Below are 25,819 nucleotides of genomic sequence, written 5' to 3'. Positions count from 1 at the left end.
AGTTTATTATAACATTTGATTAATCGCTTATTCCGAATTCTAAGCAATGTACAAAGTGATAGAATTACAAAATATAGGAAGACAAACATAAAAGAGATGTACTATAACTACTACTACATTGTAGTAAATAAAATTACAAACATAAACGACAAGTTTCATAACTACTAATATATAATAATAAATTAAATTACACGTACATTAATAAAAAACATAGGGAAAACTCAGGATGAAATACAATCTAGTTATGTTTGTCCCAGGCTCTGGTTGTCTTCTGATAACTCGCTTGCCAGGGTTTCCTGCCCATTTGTCGTTTCCATCCACCATCCATCTTCCATCTCTGTCCTCCCCTTCCATTTCCCGTTCCTCCCCTGGAGGCCTGGCATCTTTCCTTTTTTTGTCTCCATCCCCACAGCTGCAGTGATGGACTCCACCATCCCCAGATCCACCATCTCTCCTTTTCTCAACCACCCTTTTCATCCAGCATCTCTCCCTTCTTTCCCACCACCCCAGGGTCCACTATCTCTCCCTTTCTCTTCCCAACTACCCTTCTATCAAATATCTCTATCCCCCCTCCACACCATCCCTTATGCCCAACTTCTCTCCCTTTCTGTTCCTTCCTTCCCTCCCTCCATCCCACTGTCCACCATCTCTCTTCCTCTCCTCTGTTTTTAGACCCATTATTTCTTCCCCTCCCCTCTCCCTCAGTCCGGCATATACATTTCTCTTTGGACCCCTCCCCCCCAGCGCGAAGGCCTGCATGTTTTCACCCTTCTTTCTAGCATCCTCCGGCTTCTCAGTCTTACCTTCAAAGCAGCCTGCAGAGGATCACTGGTCAGCTGTAGGGATCCTAGCAGGCTATGGAGGCTATGGCAGCCTGCTAGGATCGCTACAGCTGACAGATGATCCTCTGCAGGCTGCTTTGAAGGTGAGATCGAGAAGCCGGGAGAGAGATGGTGGACAATGAGATAGAGGGAGGGAAGGAACGGGGTATTTTCTCACAGGCCAAATTTGGCTCCCATGCTCTAAGCCAGGGGTGCCCACACTTTTTGGGCTTGCGAGCTACTTTTTAAATGACCAAGTCAAAATGATCTACCAACAATAAAATTTAAAAAAAAACACAGAGCACACTGTACGCATAGAAAATGTTAATTATCAATCCTATTCCAGAGTTTTTCAAAGAGGTCAAAGCAGATGACTCTATGCACTATCACCTCAGTAACAACCATACAAAAATAGACAAATATACCCCCCTCCCTTTTTACTAAACCACGATAGCAGTTTTTAGCGCAGGGAGCTGCGCTGAATGCCCAGCGCTGCTCTCGACACTCAAAAGCTCCCTGCGCTAAAAACCTCTATTACGTTTTAGTAAAAGGGGACCTTAGTGTAAAATATAGACAGCAGATATAAATTCAGACACATTTTGATCACTAAATTTAAAATAAAATCATTTTTCCTACCTTGTCTGGTGATTTCATGAGTCTCTGGTTGCACTTTCTTCTTCTGACTGTGCATACAATCTTTCTTCCCTTCTTTTAGCCTGTATGCTTCCTCTCCTCCAGACCTCATTCCTTCCCCCAACTTTTCCTTCCTCTTCCCTGCCCTTTCTTTCTCTCTGCCTCCCTTTCTTTTTTTTCTGTTTCTCTTCTTTCCTTCTGTCTCCCTGCCTGCCCTTTTTCTTTCTTTCTCCCTGCCCTCCCCCAAGCCACTGCCACTGCCATTGCCATCGGGGACCAGGATCCAGACGCCACCAATAACAGGCTCCAAGCTCTCCCTGCTTCGGCCAACCAGCATTCCTCTCCCCGACGTCAATTCTGCCGTCGGGAAGAGGAAGGCTGATCAGCCCAAGATCGTGATCAACCTATTGGGGGAAATGCTGCCGGGTCCTGCCTTCGCGGAAACAGAAAGTAGGCAGGACCCGGCAGGAAGAAGAACAAATGCTTCACGAACCTGTCTCCTGCATTAGCCCGTAGCGAACGCTTGCTTCGGGGCTCTCAACATGTGCGTGCCGGCTTCTCTTCTCCCCTCCCCGGACATAACTTCCGGTTTCGGAGGGAAGAGAAGAGAAGCCGGCACGCACACGTTAGAGCCCGGAGCATAAGTTTGCTACGGGCTGAAATCTCCAAGCCGGTTTTTTTTGGGTTTTTTAAATGTTCAGCAGCGGCAGATGACAGCTGGGCGGACCGCCCAGCTAAAAGGCCCTAGGGAGAACACTGGAGATCAGGACGGCAACACGAGTCTATCACGGAGCCCAGGATGGGCTTCGCGATCGACTCACGTTGCCTTCCTGAGCTACTGGTCGATCGCGATCGACGTATTGGGTACCCCTGCTCTAAGCGGATCATTGGTGATCTGCCTGAAATGAGTTCAGATGACTATAAAATGGTAATATCTTCTGTCTGCTGTTGACCTGGACTGCTGTCCTTAATTTATGAACTGTAGCATTGTTCCCATAGAATGATTTGCTAGTCTGTAACCTGAGAAAGACAACACCCTCTATGCCCTTTTATGCTGCAAAATTCACTTAGACCTCCATTTGCTAAGGGTTCCTTTTACAAAGCTGTGGTAAAGTGGCTTTAGCATGCCCTTACATAGGTCTTTCCTGTGCGCTAAGGTCATCTTATTGCAGGAAAAATGGCTAATTTTGCTATTTTATAAATGAATTGCCATATGCTAATTTTATCATTAGTATGTGAGCACTTACTGACACCTATTTTGTAGGTAATAAGGGCTCATGTGCTAATCCTGCACTAATCAGCATGTGGTAATGATTAGCACAGAAATACTCACTCTTTGCCCCAGATATGCCCCCTCCCAGAAAAATGGCACAATAAGTTTTAGCGCATGATTTGCATGCGCAGATCCAAATCTTACCGTATAGAGAATGACACGGGGACAAATTTGCCCCCGTCCCTGCGGGATCTCGATATCCCTGTTCCATTCCTGCAAGCTCTAACCTTTACTGCACAAGCCTTGGACACTTTTGATTTTAAAGTGTTTGAAGTTCGTGCAGATGAGAATAGAGCTTGCAGGAATGGGGACAGGGACAGAGCTCATAGAGATGGGACAGGGGGTAGAGATATCCTGCAGGGACAGGGAAAATTTGACCCCCGTGTCATTCTCTATGCAGGACGCCTGAGAGCATCCCATAGTAAGCTATTTTAACCTGCTGTTCTTACCACAGTTTAGTAAAAGTACCCCTAAGCTGTATTAGCTATGAAATTGGTAATTAATATATGATAACAGTTAACACAGTGGCTTAGCAGTTAATGTGCTGTAATTTCTACATAAACGACTAATGAGGAACAGGGTGGAGAGTGAGCAGGAACTGTGTCTTACAGTTAAGATGCAGTCCAGAAGTAGCAAGACGCAGTGACTACAGCTTCTGCCTAAAAAGTATTTTCTTGCTCTCTTAGCTTAACTATCGTTATGCCAAAACGAAGAGGTAGAGCGGTGGTAGCCCATCCACCGGAGCCTACCTCGCAGCGTCATGGATTTATCACCGACTTCTTTGTGTCCTTGCCGCGGGGCGTTCCTGCTGAGCCGAACGTAAGGAAAGCATCGGCGTTGGGGAGCAAGACTTTGCTCAGCCCCGCGGGACCAGCGCCTCCTTCGCGGCCGGGTGGGGGAGGAATGTTGGTAGCTACAAAGTCAGCGGAAGCTACGCTGATAGCGCAGCCATCGGGCTTACTGACTTCCCAGGATCCTCCGACTGGACTATCTTCACCGAAGGCAGCTATAACAATTTCAGCAGTGCAGGGGGAATTACCAACTCTTCAACCCCTAGAGAGACCTGCTGAAATCACCTTGGATTCAATTTGGACTGCACTGGACTCTCTCCACAAGGTTTGTCTAGGAATCCTACCACTTGTTCAAAATCAAAATGTGAATATGCAAAGGTTTGAAGAGGACTTAAAAGCCCAAGGGGAGAAAGTTGAATCTTTAGAGCAATCTGTTAAAGGAGTTCAATCCTCTTGTAATTTACTTACTCAGGACAAACTGGTGTTTTTGAGGAAAATGGAAAACTTGGAGAATTACACTAAACAGTTGAATTTAAGAATTTTGAATTTCCCAAAAATACTTACAATGTCCCTTAAAGATTTGTTCTATAAATTTCTTAAAGAAGTTTTCAAATACCCCGAAGAAGGGCTTCCTCCTCTACATAAAATATATTATACACTGGTTTCTATTAAAAAGCCTTCCTCCTCAGAAGTTGTTCAATCTAATGTGGATTTAAGTTCTATTAATATATCTAGAATTTTGGAAACCTCAGAGGAAGAAGTTGTACTTCGAACAACGCTTCTTGTGACATTTGTATTTCTTCAAGATAAGGAAGCGCTTCTTCGCCTATTTTTTAGGTTGAAAGAAGTCTCCTTTATGGATGGAAAGATTTCTATATTTTCTGATGTCTCAAGAACAACCCAAGCAAGAAGGAAAAGATTCCTGGAATTGAAAGAGAATGTTAAAACTTTGGGGGCAAAATTTCAATTGCACTTTCCTTGTAAATGTGTCATTTACTTGGATCAGAATACTTAAGTTTTTTAAGAACCCTCCCAATTGCAATATTTTTTGGAAGGGAATGATAATGCAGAATTCCAATTGACTCCAACTTACTGGTCTGATTTAAATTGAAGACAACAAACTACCATTAGATTTTGATCTTGTTAATTTAATTCTTTTTTTTTTTTTTTTTCATTCCCAATGAATGTGAATTGTTTCTCTCTTTAATGTGGATTATCCAAAAGGTTGTATGTATTTTAATTTTGATTGAATTTTACTTTCTTTGAATATTTTAATTTGGAAAAGCTTTTGTTTGTTCAATAAGCTTATTTTGTTGAAATAATGATAAATGAATAAATAAATTAAAAAAAAAAAAAAGATGCAGTCCAGAGCTCCACAATCAACCATCTCAGAAATTGATTGGGACCTCTAATGAAGATATCCAAAGTTTTGGGGCATGGTCTCAAAAAGGTCTAGAGTTAAGGGCCCCTTTACATGGGCCACATTTTTGTATCCTTGGAAATGTCAAGTGGGAACTCTCCTTGAGATTGGACCAGTTGACATGGAATTACCCTACTGCTTGTTAACTGTTAGTGCAATAGATAGTGTGATACACCTTGAATAGGTATAGCTAACTGCATTGTGTTATCTGTGATGTGACTAAATATTTTTATTCTATTAACTGAATGAGAAATTGCTAGGAACATCCCCAGAAATTAACACAGAGGTTTTGCAATTAGCTTAGGGCTCCTTTTACAAAGGTGCGCTAGTGGTTTTAGCGCGCACTAGCTGCTACCGCCTCCTTTTAAGCAGGCAATAATTTTTCGGCTAGCATGCGAGCTAAAAACGCTAGCGCACCTTTGTAAAAGGAGCCCTTAGTGTCAATTAATGTGCAAGAACCTCAAAATCCTTCAGTAAATATGGTCCTTTAATGGTTTGTCTTAAAATGTAAGACAAGTGAGATACGGGCATTAAAAAAGAGATAAAAAATCACCAAAAGGTATTCACTTTTTAAAGCCTCACTCTGAGATAAATTAAGGCAGGGTCCTACTACGGAGAAAAGACCTCGGTGTTCCCTAAGAGTGAACTTGGGAAACTGCTATGACAAATACTAAGTTGTCATAGAAAGCACATCCTCGGTCATAGAAAAACTCCGTAAAGATATAATAAATATTAATTATGTTTTAGCAAAAAGCTTTTAAGGTACAAAAGTGCTACCAGCACAAAAAGAACCCTGCACTTATCTTGATATTCTCCTCAGATGAGGGAAGATCACCACTGCTAGATTCCCACAGTCAAAGGTTCAATATAATATCCATCTTAAGACTGTCATCTCAAAACTCCCGGCAGGCCCTGTTTTGCGATTCTTGCTGCTTCAGGGGAAGTGCTAAAACATAAAAAACAGTCAATGAATAAATAATTTAAGCGCTGTGCAACATACAGTTTCAATATCACTTACATTCAAAAAACGAGCTCACACTTCAAAAATCTTCTAGGAGAAAATGGCTACTCGGCGTTTGTCTTGATTTAAACATACGTGTTGACGTCAATGCTGTCCAATCAGAAGGGGAACTGAACAAACCAATCGGAGAGTGACTCCTTTCATCCACTTCTGTACTATTCTCAGAAGAAGGCGCGCCATTCAATTCTTGCATTTAAACCTCGCGGGGTACATGTTTGCAATTGAAAAATCAGTTTCTGCTCACAGCGCCTCAATACTTTTCTAAAATCACCTCCTTCTGAGATGGATGTAGTTTCTCAATAACCCAGCATTGCAATTCAGAGAAAGAATGATGGAAATCCACACAATGCTGCACCATAGGTGCTTCAAGCTTGTTACAAGTAAGACAAGATCTATGTTCTATAATACGTGTTTTAAAAGGTCTTGACGTTTGTCCTATGTACAACAAATTACATGGACATTTTATTGCAAATACCACACCTCTTGTTCCACAGGATGTTAAATTTCTCAAAATATATTCCTTGTTTGATGGATTAATAAAAGACGTACATTCTAATGTAATAGAACAGATAGAACAGTGCCCACATTTACTACTGTCCATCGGAAGAAGACTGATAAGAATACTTTTTTGGACTTCACTAGCTCCCACCTGGTACATCTAAAAGAAAGTTTGCCTAATTCACAATTTCTGCGATACCATCGGATTTGTTCCACCAAAACTGAATTTAAAGTACAAGCACAAGTTTTGGGGAGAATCTGTTGAATCGTGGGTATCCTGAATCTTGTATTAAGAAGTCTTGCACTATATAATCATAGAGATCCAGTTATTACAGTATAGGGAATCTGCAAATGAAGATGATAAACTTGTTTGTGTGTTGAGACATTCTCAACAAGTACGTTTCTTGGGGAAGATCTTAAGGAAACATTGGAACTGTTTATCAGTACATTCGTGCTTTAGGGATATACAGATGACCATAGCTTATACAAGAAATAAAAACCTGCAAGAACTTGTTTGCCCTACTAGTAAAGGTGCGATTTCAGTGATGGCTCAAGATGATACGGGAGGGAGGAGGGGACGTTCTAAATGTGGGCACTGTTCTATTACATTAGAATGTACGTCTTTTATTAATCATTAGACAACAAGGAATATATTTTGAGAAATTTAACATCCTGTGAAACAAGAGGTGTGATATATGCAATAAAATGTCCATGTAGCTTGTTGTACATAGGACAAACGTCAAGACCTTTTAAAACACGTATTATAGAACATAGATCTTGTCTTACTTGTAACAAGCTTGAAGCACCTATGGTGCAACATTGTGTGGATTTCCATCATTTTTTCTCTGAATTGCAATGCTGGGTTATTGAGAAACTACATCCATCTCAGCAGGAGGTGATTTTAGAAAAGTATTGAGGCGCTGTGAGCAGAAACTGATTTTTCAATTGCAAACATGTACCCCGCGAGGTTTAAATGCAAGAATTGAATGGCGTGCCTTCTTCTGAGAATAGTACAGAAGTGGATGAAAGGAGTCACTCTCCGATTGGTTTGTTCAGTCCCCCTTCTGATTGGACAGCATTGACGTCAACACGTATGTTTAAATCAAGACAAACGCCGAGTAGCCATTTTCTCCTAGAAGATTTTTGAAGCGTGAGCTCGTTTTTTGAATGTAAGTGATATTGAAACTGTATGTTGCACAGCGCTTAAATTATTTATTCATTGACTGTTTTTTATGTTTTAGCACTTCCCCTGAAGCAGAAAGAATTGCGAAACAGGGCCTGCCGGGAATTTTGAGATGACAGTCTTAAGATGGATATTATATTGAACCTTTGACTGTGGGAATCGAGCAGCGGTGATCTTCCCTCATCTGAGGAGAATATCAAGATGAGTGCGGGGTTCTTTTTGTGCTGGTAGCACTTTTGTACCTTAAAAGCTTTTTGCTAAAACATAATTAATATTTATTATATCTTTACGGAGTTTTTCTGTGACCGAGGATGTGCTTTCTATGACAACTTAGTATTTGTCATAGCAGCTTCCCAAGTTCACTCTTAGGGAACACTGAGGTCTTTTCTCCTTAGTAGGACCCTGCCTTAATTTATCTCAGAGTAAGGCTTTAAAAAGTGAATACCTTTTTGGTGATTTTTTTATTTGTTTTGGTATTCTGCTTGTATTATTATTTTTAGTCATTAAAAAAGAGAAACATTTATAAGTATTGTTAACAATTTTGCTATATATGTGTATTTACATCATCCCATTATATTTGATTTACTGCGTAGTTTAATAGTTCTCTGTATTTTTGAATATGGATAGAGACTTACAGCCAGTACGGGTAGTCGACAACGAAGCAGACTCTCCATCATGGCCCAATATCTCTGCAATGTCCAAAACTGTTTCACCATTCCGGGTCGAGCCTTTGTCCCAAAACCCGAGGTAAGTCTACGCTATGCTAAAGTTGGCTTATATTCTGCATTATCTCAAAGATTCAGTGCCGATTACAACAAAGATCTCTGGCATTTAGAGGGAAAATACAATAGTAAAGGTATTCTATCCTCTATCCTATCTCAAAAAGCTGTACATTAGACATCTGAGATACATATTTATCTGATAAATGGGTTTTCCAAAAATTATGAAAAAGATAAGATGTAGACGATCTAATATGACTAGGCAGGCTATTCCAAACTTTCATTCCAGAATAACTGGAAGACTATTGATAATACTTTTTATATTTAACTTTTTGCAATGATGGAAAGGATAATATACTTCTAATAATCCATGGATTCAATTTGATTTTGCAAAAGATGATATTGGCTACCTTATAGCACATGGATTTTGTGCTCACAAAGATTTAAATACAATGCAAGTGATCTTAAATATTACTCTAAATTTTATTAGTACCCAATGAAGGTTTTTCACAAGAGAAGATGCTCTATCAAATTTCTTCAGCTGTACAAATTAATCACACTGCTGTATTCTGTAGCAATTGTAGTTTTCTCTAAAGTTTCAGAGCAACACCTTCATATAAAGAAACAATAAATGGGGTATTAAAATAGCTTGGGAAATAGTCCAAAAGCTAGAAGAATCCAAAGATGAGCGTATATGTCTTAACTGGCATAATTTAAAAAACATTTTTAACAAGATAATTTATTTGATCTGCCATAGACAATTTGGTGTCCAAGATAATCCTCAACACCTTGGAGTTATTATCTATTTGAAGAATTTTCCCAGTGCTCAGAGTAAAATTATTTTGTGGAACACTATCGTAACTCCCAAGCCAAACAATTTTTGTTTTCTGTTTATTCAATTTAAGGAAGTTATCTGTAGCTCAAATATCTATATTTCTTTTCTTTGATGATAATTCTAGGGTGTGAGAAAAAAAATCAAATCCTGCAAACGATAAGACATACTGTATATACCTGAATATAAATCTAGATTTTTGGGCTAAAAAAATTACCCAAAAATGGGGATCTCTGTTTATAGTTGGGTCATCATCCATCCGCCTCTCTCCTGGACCTGTTGCAAGCCTCCCCGGGCCTGCCATAAACCCTGGTGGGTCGGGACAGGAGGGTTCCCTCCCACCTCCTGTCCTGGTCAACACTGACACATCCTACCTTTCAGACTTTAAAAAAACCTACATTTAAAGCCCTGGTGGCACAGAGATGCATATGATTACTGAGGTAGAGTGGTACACATCCTTTGAGAACAGTAAAAGTCATTTTTAGAATTTTTACTTGGCTCGAAGGTATCATGAGCCGGTGCAGAGATTTTAGAATTGTGACCCTTTCAAATGTAATTTATTTCCCAGCGTTTGAGCTGCTATATTCTGAATGAGTTGATGATGCTGTTTCAGTTTTTAGGGAATCCAAGTGTAAAGCAAGTTGCAGAATCCAGGCAGGAATTCATGCATGCTGGGACGGTTATGGCAAAAGCTGGGGCTTCGGTAAAGGACAGAGATAATTGGTAGTTGGCAGTGCTGACTGAAAGCTAGATTAGCTGATTGTAAGAACTTGAGCTTCCATAATGAGCTCAGAGTTCAATATGCACCTCACACTGTGGATTATATAGCTGAAAAGCAGAGCTGTCCCTTTGCAGGACCACATTTTGGATTTGTAGGTACTTGGAGGGCCTCAGAAAAAATAGTTAATGTCTTATTAAAGAAATGACAATTTTGCATGAGGTAAAACTCTTTATAGTTTATAAATCTTTTCTGTTGACTAAGACTAACAATAATATTGTAATTTATAGCTAAAGAGACATATGATCAAGAAACTGTTTTATTTTCCTTTTGTGATTATGATAAACATACCGAGGGCCTCAAAATAGTACCTGGCGGGCTGCATGTGGCCCCCAGGCCACGAGTTTGAGATCACTGTGTTAAATGATAGCAATTTAATTCTGGGCGTCTACAGAAGATTACTGATCCCGTGGAGGACAGTGTGGAAGTGATTTTGGAAGAAAGATTTGAGCAAGCCTGGCACTGGACCCACGAGTCCTATGGCTTTTATGCAAATGATTAAAGTTCCATAGATGACAATAGCAAACATTTGTGCATAGCTGGAGTTCAAGTGTTAAAGTGACTCTAAAACCTGACTGGAATGGTTCCAGGACATCTATGATCAGCAGGATGCCGAACAGCTAAAACTGAACTACTTTTTCAGTGATCTTGCCTAGAAATGGTAAATTTGTGATTGTTCAATGGTTGCTTGGCTTATTTGGGTCCAGGTTGGGTTTCTTTGAGGTTTGCCAGATTATCACTTGTTAAATGGTCTGGTAGGAGACCCTCAGCTGGAGATGATTTTGCAAAGGAATGGAGACAGTTAAGTAGTCCAGTTTAGCCTGTTTGTCTCGGTAGAGTGGGGGCCCCATGACAAGTTATAGTGTTAAGCTTTATAGGAGCATATTGATATCCTTTTCTTGCCGTGAATGAAACTTTGCGTGAGAGAGTAATCTGGTGTGCTAGTGGTGGACTTCCAGTGGTGGACTTCCAGTCTTGGAGTCTGTCTCTGTCCAGATGTGGTACAGTGGTTAGAGCTATAGCCTCAGCACCCTGAGCTTCTGGGTTCAAAACCCTGCACTGCTCCTTATGACCCTTGGCAAGTCACTTAATCTCCCACTACCCCAGGTACATTAGATAGACTGTAAGCCCACTGGGACAGATAGGGAAAATGCCTGAATACCTGGTTTGTAATCCGTTCTAAGCTCCTTTGGGAGGATGGGCAAAAAATAAAATAAATAAACTTAGAAGAGTTTTGCTTGCTTGTTGCAACGTGCCTTTGACATCAGGGAGATGCTGAGAACTGCGCTGTTCTTTATAGCGCAGGAGAATACCACAGGGAACAGCACCAAAAAATACCTTCCCAATGTTCAACACTAATAGCATGCAAATCATATGCACGCTATTAGTGATGAGCATTGGGAAGCTTTTTTCGGTAAGGAGAAGGAACTCGCCTCGCTCATGTGTACAAGAGCTGAGCCTAAGCAAAGCTCCTGTGCACATGTCCCAAGTGGGGAGCAGAGTTTTTTTGTCCCAGTGCGCTCTGAAGAGCTGCAAGTTCTGCCTCTCGCCTTGCCTAGATTTCCCTCATTAACCCTATTTTGCAGCCACTATTCTGACTCCTTAATGTAAGCAAGGAAAGAAAGGCCCAGCATCCCTGTGGCTTACCTCCAAGAAAGGCAGAGGCTACTTTATTGCATGCAAAAGAGAGAGAGCTAACTTGGGAAGTATTTATCAGCCTCCCTCTTTTTCCAATTCATAAACTTGTACATATAGGGAATTGATAGGCAGACTATCGGCACCATGCACGCCATCCAAGCTGGCGCAGATGACAGTCAACCAGCCAAACCCTCCTCCGGCTTGAGAGCTCAGATACCAGGGCAGGACTCATCTTATTCTAACACCAGATTTGAACTGGCATTAGGTTTTTAGTGGTAAGGGCAAGGTCTGGGTTGAGTGCCATTTCTGAGCATTAGAAGGCAATAATCTAAAACTATTTGCGCTGATCTTCAGCTCCTATACTGCTCCCTCCCTGCATTGGTGTCGGTGCTAATCACCTCTAGTGTCGGCGTTAGGTTCTGAACATTGGCCTGCGTGTTAAGAGAAATATTAGCTTATTTACTGTTTGAAATATTTCTCTAGTTCAGTGTTTTTCAACCGCTGTTCCGCGGCACACTAGTGGGCCGCGAGATGTTGCCTGGTGTGCCGCAGGGCCGCCATCAGGGCAGTACTACCAGTCCTGCATTCAGGGGCCCGGAGCTGACAGGGGGCCCGAGGCAGGGGCGCCAGTAGCTCGCCAAGGCAAAGTGAGTCGATCACCCAGGACTCACTTTGTCTTGGCGATCTAATCTATCGAGCCGATAAGTCTTCTTCTCCCCGACGTCAATTCTGCAGTCAGAGAGGAAGTTCGGGCCAGCCAATCGCTGCCTGGCTAGACGGAACTTCCTCTCCGATTGCAGAATTGACGTCAGGGAGAGCATGCGTCGGCTTTGGGGCCTGTTATCCATTGGTGGGTCCTGTTCCCCGATGGCAGCGGCAGTGGCAGTGGCTTGGGGAACGGCAGGGAGAAAGAAAGAAAGGGGGCAGGCAGGGAAACAGAAGGAAAGAAGAGAAACAGAAAAAAAGAAAGAAAGGTCATGGAGAGAGGAAGAAAAAGTTGGGGGAGGGAATGAGGTGTGGAGGAGAGAAAGCATACAGGCTGATAGAAGGGAAGAAAGATTGGATGCACAGTCAGAAGAAGAAAGTGCAACCAGAAATCACCAGACAAGGTAGGAAAAATGATTTTATTTTAAATTTAGCAAAGTGGAGGCAGTATTACCACAGTTTTCAAAGGAATTTGCCCAAATAACTTAATAGTTAACTGGGTAAATTCCCAGAGATGAAAACTTCCCTTCACTTACTATGCACAGTTCTGAATTTATATCTGCTGTCTATATTTTACAATATGGTCACCTTTTACTAAACCGCAATAGTGGTTTTTAGCGCAGGGAGCCTATGAGCATCAAGAGCAGCGCTGGGCATTCAGCGCAGCTCCCTGCGCTAAAAACTGCTATTGTGGTTTAATAAAAAGGATGGAGGGTATATTTGTCTATTTTTGTATGCTATAAAAACCAAATACAGAGAGAGACTGAGAGCTGTTGACGAAGAGCTACGTGTGTGTCTTTCTTCGATTCCAGCCAGAATATCAGCTTTGTGTTCAGCCAAACAGGCCCAGGTTTTGCACTGAATAAAGTATTTTATAATTTTTCACTATTCTGTTTACTTAATATTTCATAATAAAGTAATTATAAAATACTTTCTTTGTGTTTATTTGATTCCTATTCAAGAGAATTACTTTATATATAGTCAATATAGGCACAGAGTTAAATTTTTTAACATTTTCTAATGGTGGTGTGCCTCGTGATTTTTTTCATGAAACAAGTGTGCCTTTGCCCAAAAAAGATTGAAAAACACTGCTCTAGTTGATTGTTTCTGAGAAAAAGATTTTCATTGCCTTGCCGTTAGAACAGCACAAACCAGCTCCGTATTTAAATTAAAATAAAGAAATACATTTAGAAGCATCAGCAGTTCACAGGAAATTCTGTAATTCCACAGGGTTATGTATTGATTAATGGTGTTTCTGTATCTAATCATGAGCTTTCCGCGACGATTTTAGGTGCATTATTAATCTTTAGGAGTAAACGCACTGAAAGCTTTTGATATTCCATATGTGGCACAGTTTATCTATCCATTCCACTGTGCCAGAAAGCTGAACATTCTGAGTTCTTTGACAAAAATCTGTTCAGAATTGTTTTGGGGAGAGAATGGTGGAGGAATATGAAAGCTAGTATTAGTGCATATTATGTACAGTGCTTGTTTTTAGAGTAATGCCAGATGAGCTGTTCGGTTATGCTGAGAGAGAGAGAGAGAGAGAGAGAGGTCATTTAAATTTGCATTTCGACATGTAAACATCGGTAGATTGACAAAAATAATAACTACAGTGATGTCAGCTGCAAAATCGAGCCATCAAGGAACAGCAATTGTTGCTAAAGCTCTGGGCCACTGAATCTGGATTAAGAGAGCATTTCATAACTATATGTTCAGCCACAGTTTGGAAAGTGTTGTAGGGCAGGCAGGTTTGTCCAGATTCAGTCTTGGAGGGCCATAGAAAGACCAAGGTTTTCAGAGTATCCTTTATGAATATGCATGAGAGATTTGCATATTCATTAGGGCATGGCATAACTTTTAGGTGCATTGATTTAGGCCAGCTAAATCCAGGCCTAAATGCCTGCTCCTAAATTGTGCAAAGATCACATGTATTCTAAAACAATACACATAGAGGGGCATAATAATAAAAAAAAAATCTTAAGTCCTTTTTTGGCCTAAGGCGCTAGTCGCACATCAGAAGTAGAAAAATGTCCATTCTCGGAGGGAGGGGGGAGTGCAAAATGTGGCATTTTTTGAGAATGGCCTACTTATATGTCCAGGTGTTTAATCGCTCAGACCACCACTACATCTATCTTTATAACATATTCCTGACCAAAAATTTGCCCAAGTATCAAACGCCCAAAACGAGACCTTTTTAGGCATTGGAGGATCCAGTCCTTTGCCTAACACCACAATTCTCTAACTGACGTCTGTCATAAGCACCGGTTAGAGAATCAGGGAGCCTGACCCCCCCCCCCCCCCCACCCCACAAAGATCTCCAGCAGGAGGGATGCCCAATCCCTCCTGCTGAACACTCCCCACGAACCCCAAAAAACATCGCTTACAGGAGGGATGCCCAGTCCCTCCTGCCGGACACCCCCCTTGAACCTCGCAAATATCCCCAGCAGGAGAGATGCCCAATCCCTCCTGCTGGACACCCCACCCCTCAAAAAATTAGGCGGCCGCTAGACCCCCTAGCCCAGCCGGACACCTCCTAGCCTAGCAAGACCCCCCCCCTACCTTTTTTAGTTGGCCAGCCAGCTGGATGCTGCTTCTGGCCAGCTGGCAGGCCTACCTTCACCCGAATGACGGGCTTTCCCCTTCCTGGTGCATTGTGGGATTCAATGGCCTTACATGTCTGGGCCAACCAGAATCTTAAGCCTGTCTCCCAGTGGGAGAGGCCTAAGATTCCGATTGGCCAGATCCCCTAGGCTCCTCTTATGAGAGGTGGCCTAAGGGATCTGGCCAATTGGAATCTTAGGCCACACCCATCACGTCCTAGAATGCACTTGGAGACAGTCCTAAGATTCTGGTTGGCCCAAGCACCTAAGGCCTCTCCTATGGGCAGGGACTTAGGCACCTGGGCCTTAGGCCTCTCCCCGGTGTATCATTGTGGACGTTACTCCACCCATCACGACTTACCAAAAAATGTAAACATTTCATGAATATACAATCTCTAAATTAAAAAATAATCCTTATTTCATGATGAATAACTTTTGGATTGTAATGTATCTTACCCCTCTTTTACAAACCCGCTCTAACATGTGCTGCTGCTTTGAGGCATTGTGATGGGAATACGACTTGGGAGGATTGGTATCTGCCTGGGATATTAGGGCTAGTCTGAGTAAAAAGACTGAATCTAGCCACAGTATGTGCACGTGAAGGGGAAGAGACTTAAAGGAATATGAGGCATGTCTTGGCGCTTCAGTCTATTAAATATCTGCAATAATTACATGCACTTGAAGAGAAAACCAAAACATTTGATATACAATTGCCAAACTGTTATATTTATTGCACGCCTTCCTGCTAAGGTGCTCAAGGCCAAGTATTAAAAAAAAAAAATGACAGCAAATTTCAAATCATTATAACACTAAAGATAAACTAAAACCTTGGCAGACAATTATTAAATGGCATAAATCAACACACTGCTCGTAAGAAAGGAAAATGAAAATAATCTAAGATCAACATAAATAATTACAGATCAAAATGTATTAAAAGCAGACTTCAAAATTTAGTAAGATAGAATTAAGAGTCGGAAATAAAACAGAACAAAAGAATCGGACACAAAATTAGATTCTAATGATTACACCCCTAGGTCTGGCACAAAAAAGGCAGGGATTGATATTCAAAGCAACTTAATTGACCAGAAACAGTTCCTGACAGATATAGGCCACGGATCCGATCCGATCCATGCAAATGGGGGCGATCGTAATCACGCCCCTAACTGACCGCACAGATCGCTGAACAGCGATCCCTACGCATGCGCAGACCATCTTCTTTACCTGTAGATGGTCTGCGCATGCTTACAGAGCTTTGGGGTTTTTGGTTTGTTTGTTTTTTACTTTGCGAGCCCGTGGTTTTAACCCACTTTAAACCCGCGGGTTAAAACCACGGGCTTGCACTGCGGAGAAGGGCAGGAGAGTCAGGACAGAGAGCAGGGTGGCGAGTCGGGGCAGAGACCAGGGCAGTCAGAAAGGACCTGAGCGACTGATCCTCAGCAGTCGATTATTTTTTGATTGGCCAGCCCAGTCAGTGTTCCTCATTTTTTTAGTGAATCGTTGCCTGCCTACATTTGCGTGCGCGCAGATCGGATCGTAGGTTGATCGGGTCGCAAAGTGGTCAGGACACGATTGGTGTCCTTAGTGAATCTAGCCCTAAATCTCTTGACCAGGGCTAACCGGTCATGTTCAGAGGTGCTTAACTAGTTAGTGCTGCTGAAGATATCCAATTATCACCAAATTTTGTATATGGTGCCTTAAGTTGTGTGAGCATATTGGTGCGCACAAGCCAATTTGCATACACAACAATTGATTGGCCTAATTGGCACTGATAGTTGGAAATTAATACCTAATTGATGCTAACTGGCACTAATTAGACTTTATGCGTACAGCTTGAGGCTAGATGCACTAAAGTCAGCGATCATCGCTAAACCTGTTTTCATAGCTTTAGCGACGATCGCTTTTACTGACCCGATGCACAAAAGGTTCACCACGGGCTTTTCCCCTCGATTGCCCATTTTCCAATCCGACCATGCAAATTAGCTAACTCCGCATGCAAAGTAGTCAAGCGATTGATGCACTAACATCGCTTGGCTATGCAAAAAAAAACAAAAAAAACCCAACAACCCAGGGGTTTTAGCTATCAGAAAAAAACAACTGGTCTAGACATCTGGTATGTGTGTGTATTGGGGGGGGGGGGGTAGGAAAATAGCACCATCATCAGAAAGAGGATCGCATATAAACCGAGACCTCCATTTGTGGGCCTTTCCTCCCCCCCCAAAAAAAAAAAACACCTCAGTTTTATATTCGAGTATATACATTAACTTTTCATTGTATTTGGAATGTTATGGACTTGATTTGTTATTCACCTGGAACTTTTATTGTGGTTAAGGAGACTATAAATGTGTGATTTAAATTAAAGAACCCATAAATACAGGAAATAATCTATATATATAAAATCGGAGGTATGTATGTATGTGTGTGTGTATGTATGTGTGTGTGTATGTGCCGCGATCACGCAAAAACGGCTTGACCGATTTGAACGAAACTTGGTATGCAGATCCCTCACTACCTGGGATGATATGTTCTGGGGGTCTCGCGGCCCACCTGCACACGTGGGCGGAGCTACAAACATAAAATCAGATTTCACCCATTCATGTCAATGGAAAAAATGTAAAAAGCTGCCATTCTCACAGTAATTCAAAAACGGCTTGACTGATTTGAACGTTCCTTGGTATGCAGATCCCTCACTACCTGGGGTGATATGTTCTGGGGGTCTCGCGGCCCACCTGCACACGTGGGCGGAGCTACAAACAGAACATCAGATTTCACCCATTCATGTCAATGGAAAAAAAGTAAAAAGCTGCCATTCTCACAGTACTTCAAAAACGGCTTGACCGATTTGAACGAAACTTGGTATGCAGATCCCTCACTACCTGGGGTGATATGTTCTGGGGGTCTCGCGGCCCACCTGCACACGTGGGCGGCGCTACAAACAGAAAATCAGATTTCACCCATTCATGTCAATGGAAAAAATGTAAACAGCTGCCATTCTCACAGTAAATCAAAAATGGCTTGACCGATTTGAACGAAACTTGGTATGCAGATCCCTCACTACCTGGGGTGATATGTTCTGGGGGTCTCGCGGCCCACCTGCACACGTGGGCGGAGCTACAAACAGAACATCAGATTTCACCCATTCATGTCAATGGAAAAAATGTAAAAAGCTGCCATTCTCACAGTAATTCAAAAACGGCTTGACCGATTTGAACGAACCTTGGTATGCAGATCCCTCACTACCTGGGGTGATATGTTCTGGGGGTCTCGCGGCCCAACTGCACACGTGGGCGGAGCTACAAAAAGAAAATCAGATTTCACCCATTCATGTCAATGGAAAAAATGTAAAATGCTGCCATTCTCACTGTAATTCCAACTACCTGGGGTAATATGTTCTGGGGGTCTCTCGGCCCACCTGCTCACGTGGGCGGAGCTACAAACAGAACATCAGATTTCACCCATTCATGTCAATGGAAAAAATGTAAAAAGCTGCCATTCTCACAGTAATTCAAAAACGGCTTGACCGATTTGAACGAACCTTGGTATGCAGATCCCTCACTACCTGGGGTGATATGTTCTGGGGGTCTCGCGGCCCAACTGCACACGTGGGCGGAGCTACAAACAGAAAATCAGATTTCACCCATTCATGTCAATGGAAAAAATGTAAAATGCTGCCATTCTCACTGTAATTCCAACTACCTGGGGTGATATGTTCTGGGGGTTTCTCGGCCCACCTGCTCACGTGGGCGGAGCTACAAACAGAACATCAGATTTCACCTATTCATGTCAAAGGAAAAAAAGTCGAAAGCTGCCATTCTCACAGTACTTCAAAAACGGCTTGACCGATTTGAACGAAACTTGGTATGCAGATCCCTCACTACCTGGGGTGATATGTTTTGGGGGTCTCACGGCCCACCTGTACACGTGGGCGGAGCTACAAACAGAAAATCAGATTTCACCCATTCATGTCAATGGAAAAAATGTATACAGCTGCCATTCTCACAGTAAATCAAAAACGGCTTGACCGATTTGAACGAAACTTGGTATGCAGATCCCTCACTACCTGGGGTGATATGTTCTGGGGGTCTCTCGGCCCACAACTCTTTGTTGCTTGCTCAAGGGTGGGTTCACCCAACAATTTATATGTTCTTGCTCCTGGAGGTGAAACTAAAAATGTTGTTTATAATCACGTTTTGCGTTAGTTGTATTGTATTCATTTTGTCAAATATTTCACATTATAATTTGAATATTGTACTTTTTATTAAGCTGTAAAACAATCATTTCATTCACCACTATAAAGTTTCTTTATTTGAATCCATTTACAGTGTTATTGCTATAATTAAATACCCGTGCAACGCCGGGTCATCAGCTAGTATAGTCTAAAGTCTGTAAACACCCTACTTTATGATTATAAAATCCACAACCCAGAAGGTATCAAAGCATAATACAGAGGCATTTAAAAACCTTTGCATGCTCCTGCTTGAGATCCCTCCAACTGTCTTAAACCTACAGCAGCACAAGGAAACATCCCCTTAGTCTAACAGGAGATCAAGTAGGTCTTGGATTTCTTCTGAAAATCTAAGTAATTTTCATCTTCCTTTTTTTTTTTCAACAGAAGGTAACTTCCTTCCTATAATATTTTTTTTAAAAAATAGTTCTTTGAGTCCTCCATTGGCAAGCAGCATTCAATTAAATACATAACAACTCTCCCAGCACTCAGAGCATGGATGACCTCATTATCCCAGGGAATATATTTTAATGCTTCAAGATTTTTCAGAAAAAACAGACGACGTGGAAATTGCATATAATCTGAGCAATGATTCAGAGAAATGAGGATAGTTTTATTGTATCAGGTTAACAATAGGAATAATTTAAACCAGGCAATTGGTGATATTGTGGAGGACCCAGTGAAATAAAGAACACTTTGCAGCTGAATTTATGTTTTAAAATAGAAACTGAACAATCCATATAACTGCACACAGGGAGGTAGGCTTTGAGCAGCAGGTTCCTCTTTCATTATTCTTCTTGAAAACAAGAGACCGACCTCCAGAGGCAGAAATGCATAGACCTGAAGGAGATACTTCCAACTGTACTGCCTAAAATGAGTATTTAAGGTGTACCACTATAGCGTTCAAAGTTAAAGATATGGAACTAAAGAATACTCTATAGGTCACTGACTCTCAGGGTTGTTGACGTGTATGGATTCACAGGGCACATGAACAGTTTAGTGTCATCTAGAGAATGACACGGTGGATGTTATCCGCGGCTAGCTGCGGGTAACCGGCCAAAACGGTGGAGGGGGGGAAAGGTTCTCACCGCAGGTATGGAGACAAGGCTATCCACCGCCTCTTGACACAGAAGCAATCCATCACATGCCAGGAGACTACTTTTATTTAAAAAAATCAACAGCTGGGACTGTGTTTCGGCTTAGTTGACTGCCTCAGGGGTCTGCTGATGTATAACCTAAAAGCTAGTTCTTCTTTTATAATAGAAAACTATTTTAAAAATGGCATAATATCATGCTTTAATGAAGGATAAGCTGCTCGTTGTAGGTTGAACTGCTCATTGCTGTTTTGCATTAGGGAAAGGGACTTGTGTACTGTCTATTTGTAGTTTTACAACCACACTCAAAGTGGTTTACATACAGGTACCGTATATACTCTAATATAAACCGGGATTTTGGGGCCAAAAAATTGGCCCAAAAATGGGGGTCCCAGTTTATATTCGGGTCAATGCCCCTTCCCAGAATTTTTTAAGGCCACCGCATCCAGGCTCTGCCCCCCTCCTCCTCCCTGCCCTATCTTCTTATCTCTGCCGATCTGGTGGAGGTGCAGCGGGCAGGAGCAAGCTTTCTGAACTCCTGCCCCGCTGCTAACCGGCTGCACGGATCCACTTAATCCAAATCAGCAGCACGAGCAGCAGCGCAACTTGACGCTGAGCGGCTTCCTAACTGGCTCCTGCGAATTCTCAATATGTCTCTAAGCCAACATTCCTATGACCTCTTCTGCCTGATTTCACTTCCAGTTGAGTGCACCGGAAGTAGAATCAGTCAGAAGAATGCTGCTACTAGGAAGGAAGGTAGGTAGACCTGGCTGCGTTAATCCCATTCATTTTTTAATGCTGTTAAACAATTAAAGTATCAATCGTATTATTAACGCATTAATTGCTCAAGCTCTAAAATAAATCAACAAGGATTGTTATCTGTGCCTACAGATCCAGCTGTCACCATCACTTCATCTGCAGTCATCTACACTGTTTCTATGTTATCTTGCATTCAATTCAAACCATTTCACAACTCTTCAATTTTGACACCACTGGCATACCACAGCCTGGTTAACAGTATGCTCATGATTTTCATGAGATTTTTAGCAAAGAGACAGAACAAACAGGCAATCACATACATGAATCATCCAACAGCAAACCGTTTAAATCAAATCTATGCTTGTGCTCATGGATTCATCTTGCCTGGCACACAGTAATTACACCAACCTGTGATATACCGCAAGAATCCGATACCAGCCAACACGAGAAAAACTCTTCAAGGAACAAGGTGTTAAATGCTTTATGATAATTATTTTATAAAAGAGGCAGGGCTTTTAATTTAGGTGCTTGTCGAGGGTAAGATTAGGTGTTTGTTTTCCTACTAATTAGGGTTGGTCTAATGCTTCAAAAACCGGTATTTATCAGTGTTTTTGTGAGACAGTACTCTTCTGGTTTAATCAAATTCAGAAGTTTGTACAGTTGAAAAGTCGTCAGCACAGAAAATGCACAAAAACAGAGGGTACATGGGGTGGGCATGAGAGAATACTAGAAGAAGTTATGTTTTTCCCAGTATCTACTATAATAAAAACCCTAAGCGCGCATGCGAACTTCATACTTTGTGATCCCTGCGTCTGTGATCTGTAACTCCATGCAGATTTTTCAAAATACAATGGTGATTTGCTGTAGTCTGTTAAGAAATTTGGTAGGGTATTATGTTGATCATGATCAAAGCTCACTGATTACCAATGCATGCATAATCTTAAAGTATGCACAATGGTGTTTAAGATCTTATTTGGCCAATCTCCACAATATATGATGGCTCTTGTTTTGTTTCTGCTTTTTAAAGGAATGTTATGATCAAAAAAATCATCTACTTTTTGCATTCCCCTATTGGAAAAAGCGTTCAGTACAAATGGACTTTTGTGTCCATCTTTTCTAAGCAAGCCCCAAAGATGTGGAATAATCTCCCAATTGATATCAGAACAACTGCATACTCTTTACTATTTAAAAAATGTCTCAAAACTTGGTTTATTCTATAAATGTGTCTTGTAGTAAGTAGTTGGAATTATAGTTGATCTTTATATCTTCTCTGGGTATGTCTAGGCTCTTTTAGATTAACTCATAAAACTGAAGGGAAAAAATAAATTTTAGCAATAACAGGGTAAGGGAGCGTGTATCTAACATATCAGTACTTTTGTTGTGCAAGAATATAGAACAGCATGAGAACTATTAAAACTACAAAAATAAACTGTTTTGGTATGTTAAAATATGCACAGAGTGGAAATTCATATGCGGGTGCCCAGTTAGAAAATTACTTCCTTACGTATGGGAAGTTTTTGTACACATCTCCAACAGTTACCGCGGAGATTCTGCAGATAACCGCATATTAACAATACCAATATAATACAGTAAAACTTTGGTTTGCAAGCATAATTCATTCCAGAACCATGCTTGTAATCCAAAGCACTCGTATAGCAAAGCGAATTTCCCCATAGGAAATAATGGAAACTCAGACGATTCGTTCCACAAACTTTAATACCAAATACTATACGTACTCGTATTGCAAGACTTTGCTCGTTTAGAACAGTCACTACACTCCTGCAGCGTCAGAGAGAGAAGAACCATTGGCTCAGTTGTGATGATGTGACGCGTGTATACTGTAAGAACTCGTATTGCAAGACTTTGCTCTTTTAGAACAGTCACTACACTCTTGAAGTGCCATAGAGAGAAGAACCATCGGCTCAGTTGTGATATGTACTTGTATTACAAGACATTGCTTGTATATCAAGTTAAAATTTAATAAAATGTTTTGCTTGTCTTGCAAAACACTTGCAAACCAAGTTACTTGCAATCCAAGGTTTTACTGTACTTATATCCCACATATGTGTGAATTAGTTCAATGTCGTTAATCTAAAAGATTATATTAGTGTGTTAAAATATGCTCAGAGACCTGGAGACCGTGCGAGATGTTTATCTCACATTTAAAGCCTCACCGACCAATCATTGCATATTTTGAATTTTAGGGCTCCTTTTACAAAGCCGCGCTAGTGGTTTTATCGCACGCACCGGATTAGCGCGCTAGCCGGAAATCTACCACCTGCTCAAAAGGAGGCGGTAGCGGCTAGCGCGTGCTGAAATTTAGCGCACGCTATTCCGTGCATTAAGGCCCTAGCACGGGCTTTGTAAAAGGAGCCCTTAGTAAAAAAAAATAACGTTCAGTCATAATCAAGATAAACTCAAAAATTGCAACTTATCTTAAATGCATCACATTTGTGGAGTCCCGACATGGACCATGTTTTGTTTTCTACCTAAGGGAAGCCCCCAAAAGGTCTTTACATCAAAAAGTTGTACAGGCCTGACAAATAGTATACACACGTCACATCATCACAATTGAGCCGATGGTTCTTCTCTCTCTGACGCTGTAGGAGTGTAGTGACTGTTCTAAACAAGCGAGATCTTGCAATACAAGTATGTACAGTATTTTGTATTAAAGTTTTTGAGTTTTGCAACGAAGCGTCTGAGTTTCCATTATTTCTTATGAGGAAATTCGCTTTGATTTATGAATGTTTTGGATTACAAGCATGGTTTCGAAGTGAATTATGCTCACAAACCAAGGTTTTACTGTAGTATATTGGTATTGTTAATATGTGGTTATTTGCAGAATCTCTGCGGTAACTGTTGGAAATGTGTACAAAATCTTCCCATACAGGGGTCCTTTTATTAAGATGCGCTTGCCGTTTTCAGTGCATGCTAAATGCTAGTCCGTCTTAGTAAAAGGACCCCACAGCGAGAAAGTAATTTTATAACTGGGAGTTCCACTTGCATGTTTTGAATGTACAGAGTAGTTGCTTGCTGGCTAAATAGACACTGCGCGCATAAGTTGCAGCCAAATGACTAAACACTATTCCGTAAGGGCACACATAAGCGGCATGGTGCGCAATAGCAAAGGGAGGGATGTTCATTGGGCAGCTCAAAGGAGGGGCAAGGGCAGTTCGTCTGCATACGTGCGGCAGTTCTAGAATTCTGCCATTTTCGCATGCCCTTGTTGCTTTGAAATGCCTGCAGTTGTATCGGGTCTACAGCTGGGTTATGCTAATATCCTGTTATCAATATAAACTCTTAAATAGCTCTATCTTCGTTGTTTTAATAAGACTCATGCGTGCTGCACCGAAGTTATCACTATATAAGTCTTATGTATCACTATAGACCTCAGTAGTGCCACCCAGATGTGTATTAAACTTTATACACTTTCAGGAACTAGGCACCAAAGTTCTTCATTGGTCTCAATAGCTCAACTATTTTTTATTTGTTTAATATAAATACTCCTCTTAATCTACGTGGCTGGGGGTAGGCACTCCGACATAGATCTATGTTTCGCCCAAAGGGCTTTGTCAAGGAAATCCCCCTTAGAACCAACAACTTGTGCTTCCCGCGCCTGTGGATTTAACAGGTTCTAAGGGGGATTTCCTTGACAAAGCCCTTTGGGCGAAACATAGATCTATGTCGGAGTGCCTACCCCCAGCCGCGTAGATTAAGAGGAGTATTTATATTAAACAAATAAAAAATAGTTGAGCTATTGAGACCAATGAAGAACTTTGGTGCCTGTATGTGTATAAAGTTTAATACACATTAAGGGTGGCACTACTGAGGTCTATAGTGATACATAAGACTTGTATAGTGATAATTTTAATATCCTATTATGACATCTCGGCACCCAAGTGCCAAAATAGACTAGCCTTTTATCGTATAGCATTGGGTCATTTAAGAGGAGGCACCTACTTATAGAATTACCTCCTGAATGCAGAGACAATTATACTTACCACACATCAAGTGCACGAGACCTGTTGAGGTGTCATTAAGCAATCCGCACTATCTGCTGTGGTAGCAGTTTCAGTGCACATGGTTACTTGCCATGCAATAACTGCAAGGCGCAGTCAAGATTTGTTCCTCGCCCATCCCACAGTATGACACGAATTCAGGAATTAACATGCACTGAGTGTCAAGCTGCCACAGTAACTATTAGCCATATGTTAATTCCTGCCTTAAGTGCTTACTGTTCTTTACTAAAATGACCCTTAGGGTTTCCTAATTATATTTGTCCTCCCTTGTAGGTCCCCTCTTCAAATGGTAATGTGTCAAAACCGCGAAGGACAACGATGCGCCAACAATCCTGCACTTACATTAGGGCGCAGGACAAATGCGAGCCGCCGCTTTGAGGTCTTCTGTTTTGCGCTCTGAGGGGGGGGGGGGAACCCCCCAATACACTTAGAAGTCCTGTTGAGGTGGGGGTGGGAACCCCCCAGTACACTAAAACTCCCGAAGAGCGAAAATAGGAAGGAGAACAGGAATTTTCTGTGTACTGGGGTGTTCCCCCTCCCACCCACCCCAAGCCATCCAGTAATGTTGTCAGTTAAAGATTCAAAACGTTTTTGCAGGCCATCAGACTGGATCTTTTGTTGTCACGACATAGAACAGCAACAGTTGAAGATAGGCTTCTGGATATTTGTTACTTAAAACAAAACAACAAAAACCACACCAGGTGAGGTTTGGGGGAAGAGTTTGTTGTTTTTTATTTGCCCCTGGTTGGGACTATATGAATGACTGCCAGCTCTTCAGCTTATGAGGTGCTCTTAAAGCGCGGCCCTCTG

General features: G+C 41.6%; 1 protein-coding gene across 3 annotated transcripts in view; it reads left to right on the top strand.

Moving 5' to 3' along the window:
* Positions 1-25,819, top strand: part of TFB1M (transcription factor B1, mitochondrial) — a 108,489-nt gene that overhangs the window by 46,072 nt on the left and 36,598 nt on the right. For all 3 annotated transcript variants that reach the window (XM_033939227.1, XM_033939228.1, XM_033939225.1), the window contains exon 6: positions 8,268-8,387. In XM_033939227.1, the coding sequence (XP_033795118.1) occupies positions 8,268-8,387 (120 nt within the window). The remainder of the gene's footprint in view (positions 1-8,267; positions 8,388-25,819) is intronic.

This window comes from Geotrypetes seraphini, chromosome 3 (assembly GCF_902459505.1).
Source record: "Geotrypetes seraphini chromosome 3, aGeoSer1.1, whole genome shotgun sequence".
Classification (NCBI taxonomy): Eukaryota; Metazoa; Chordata; class Amphibia; order Gymnophiona; family Dermophiidae; genus Geotrypetes; species Geotrypetes seraphini.
The sequence above is the reverse complement of the archived record's forward strand: the minus strand, read 5'-3'. Positions and strand labels throughout refer to the sequence as shown.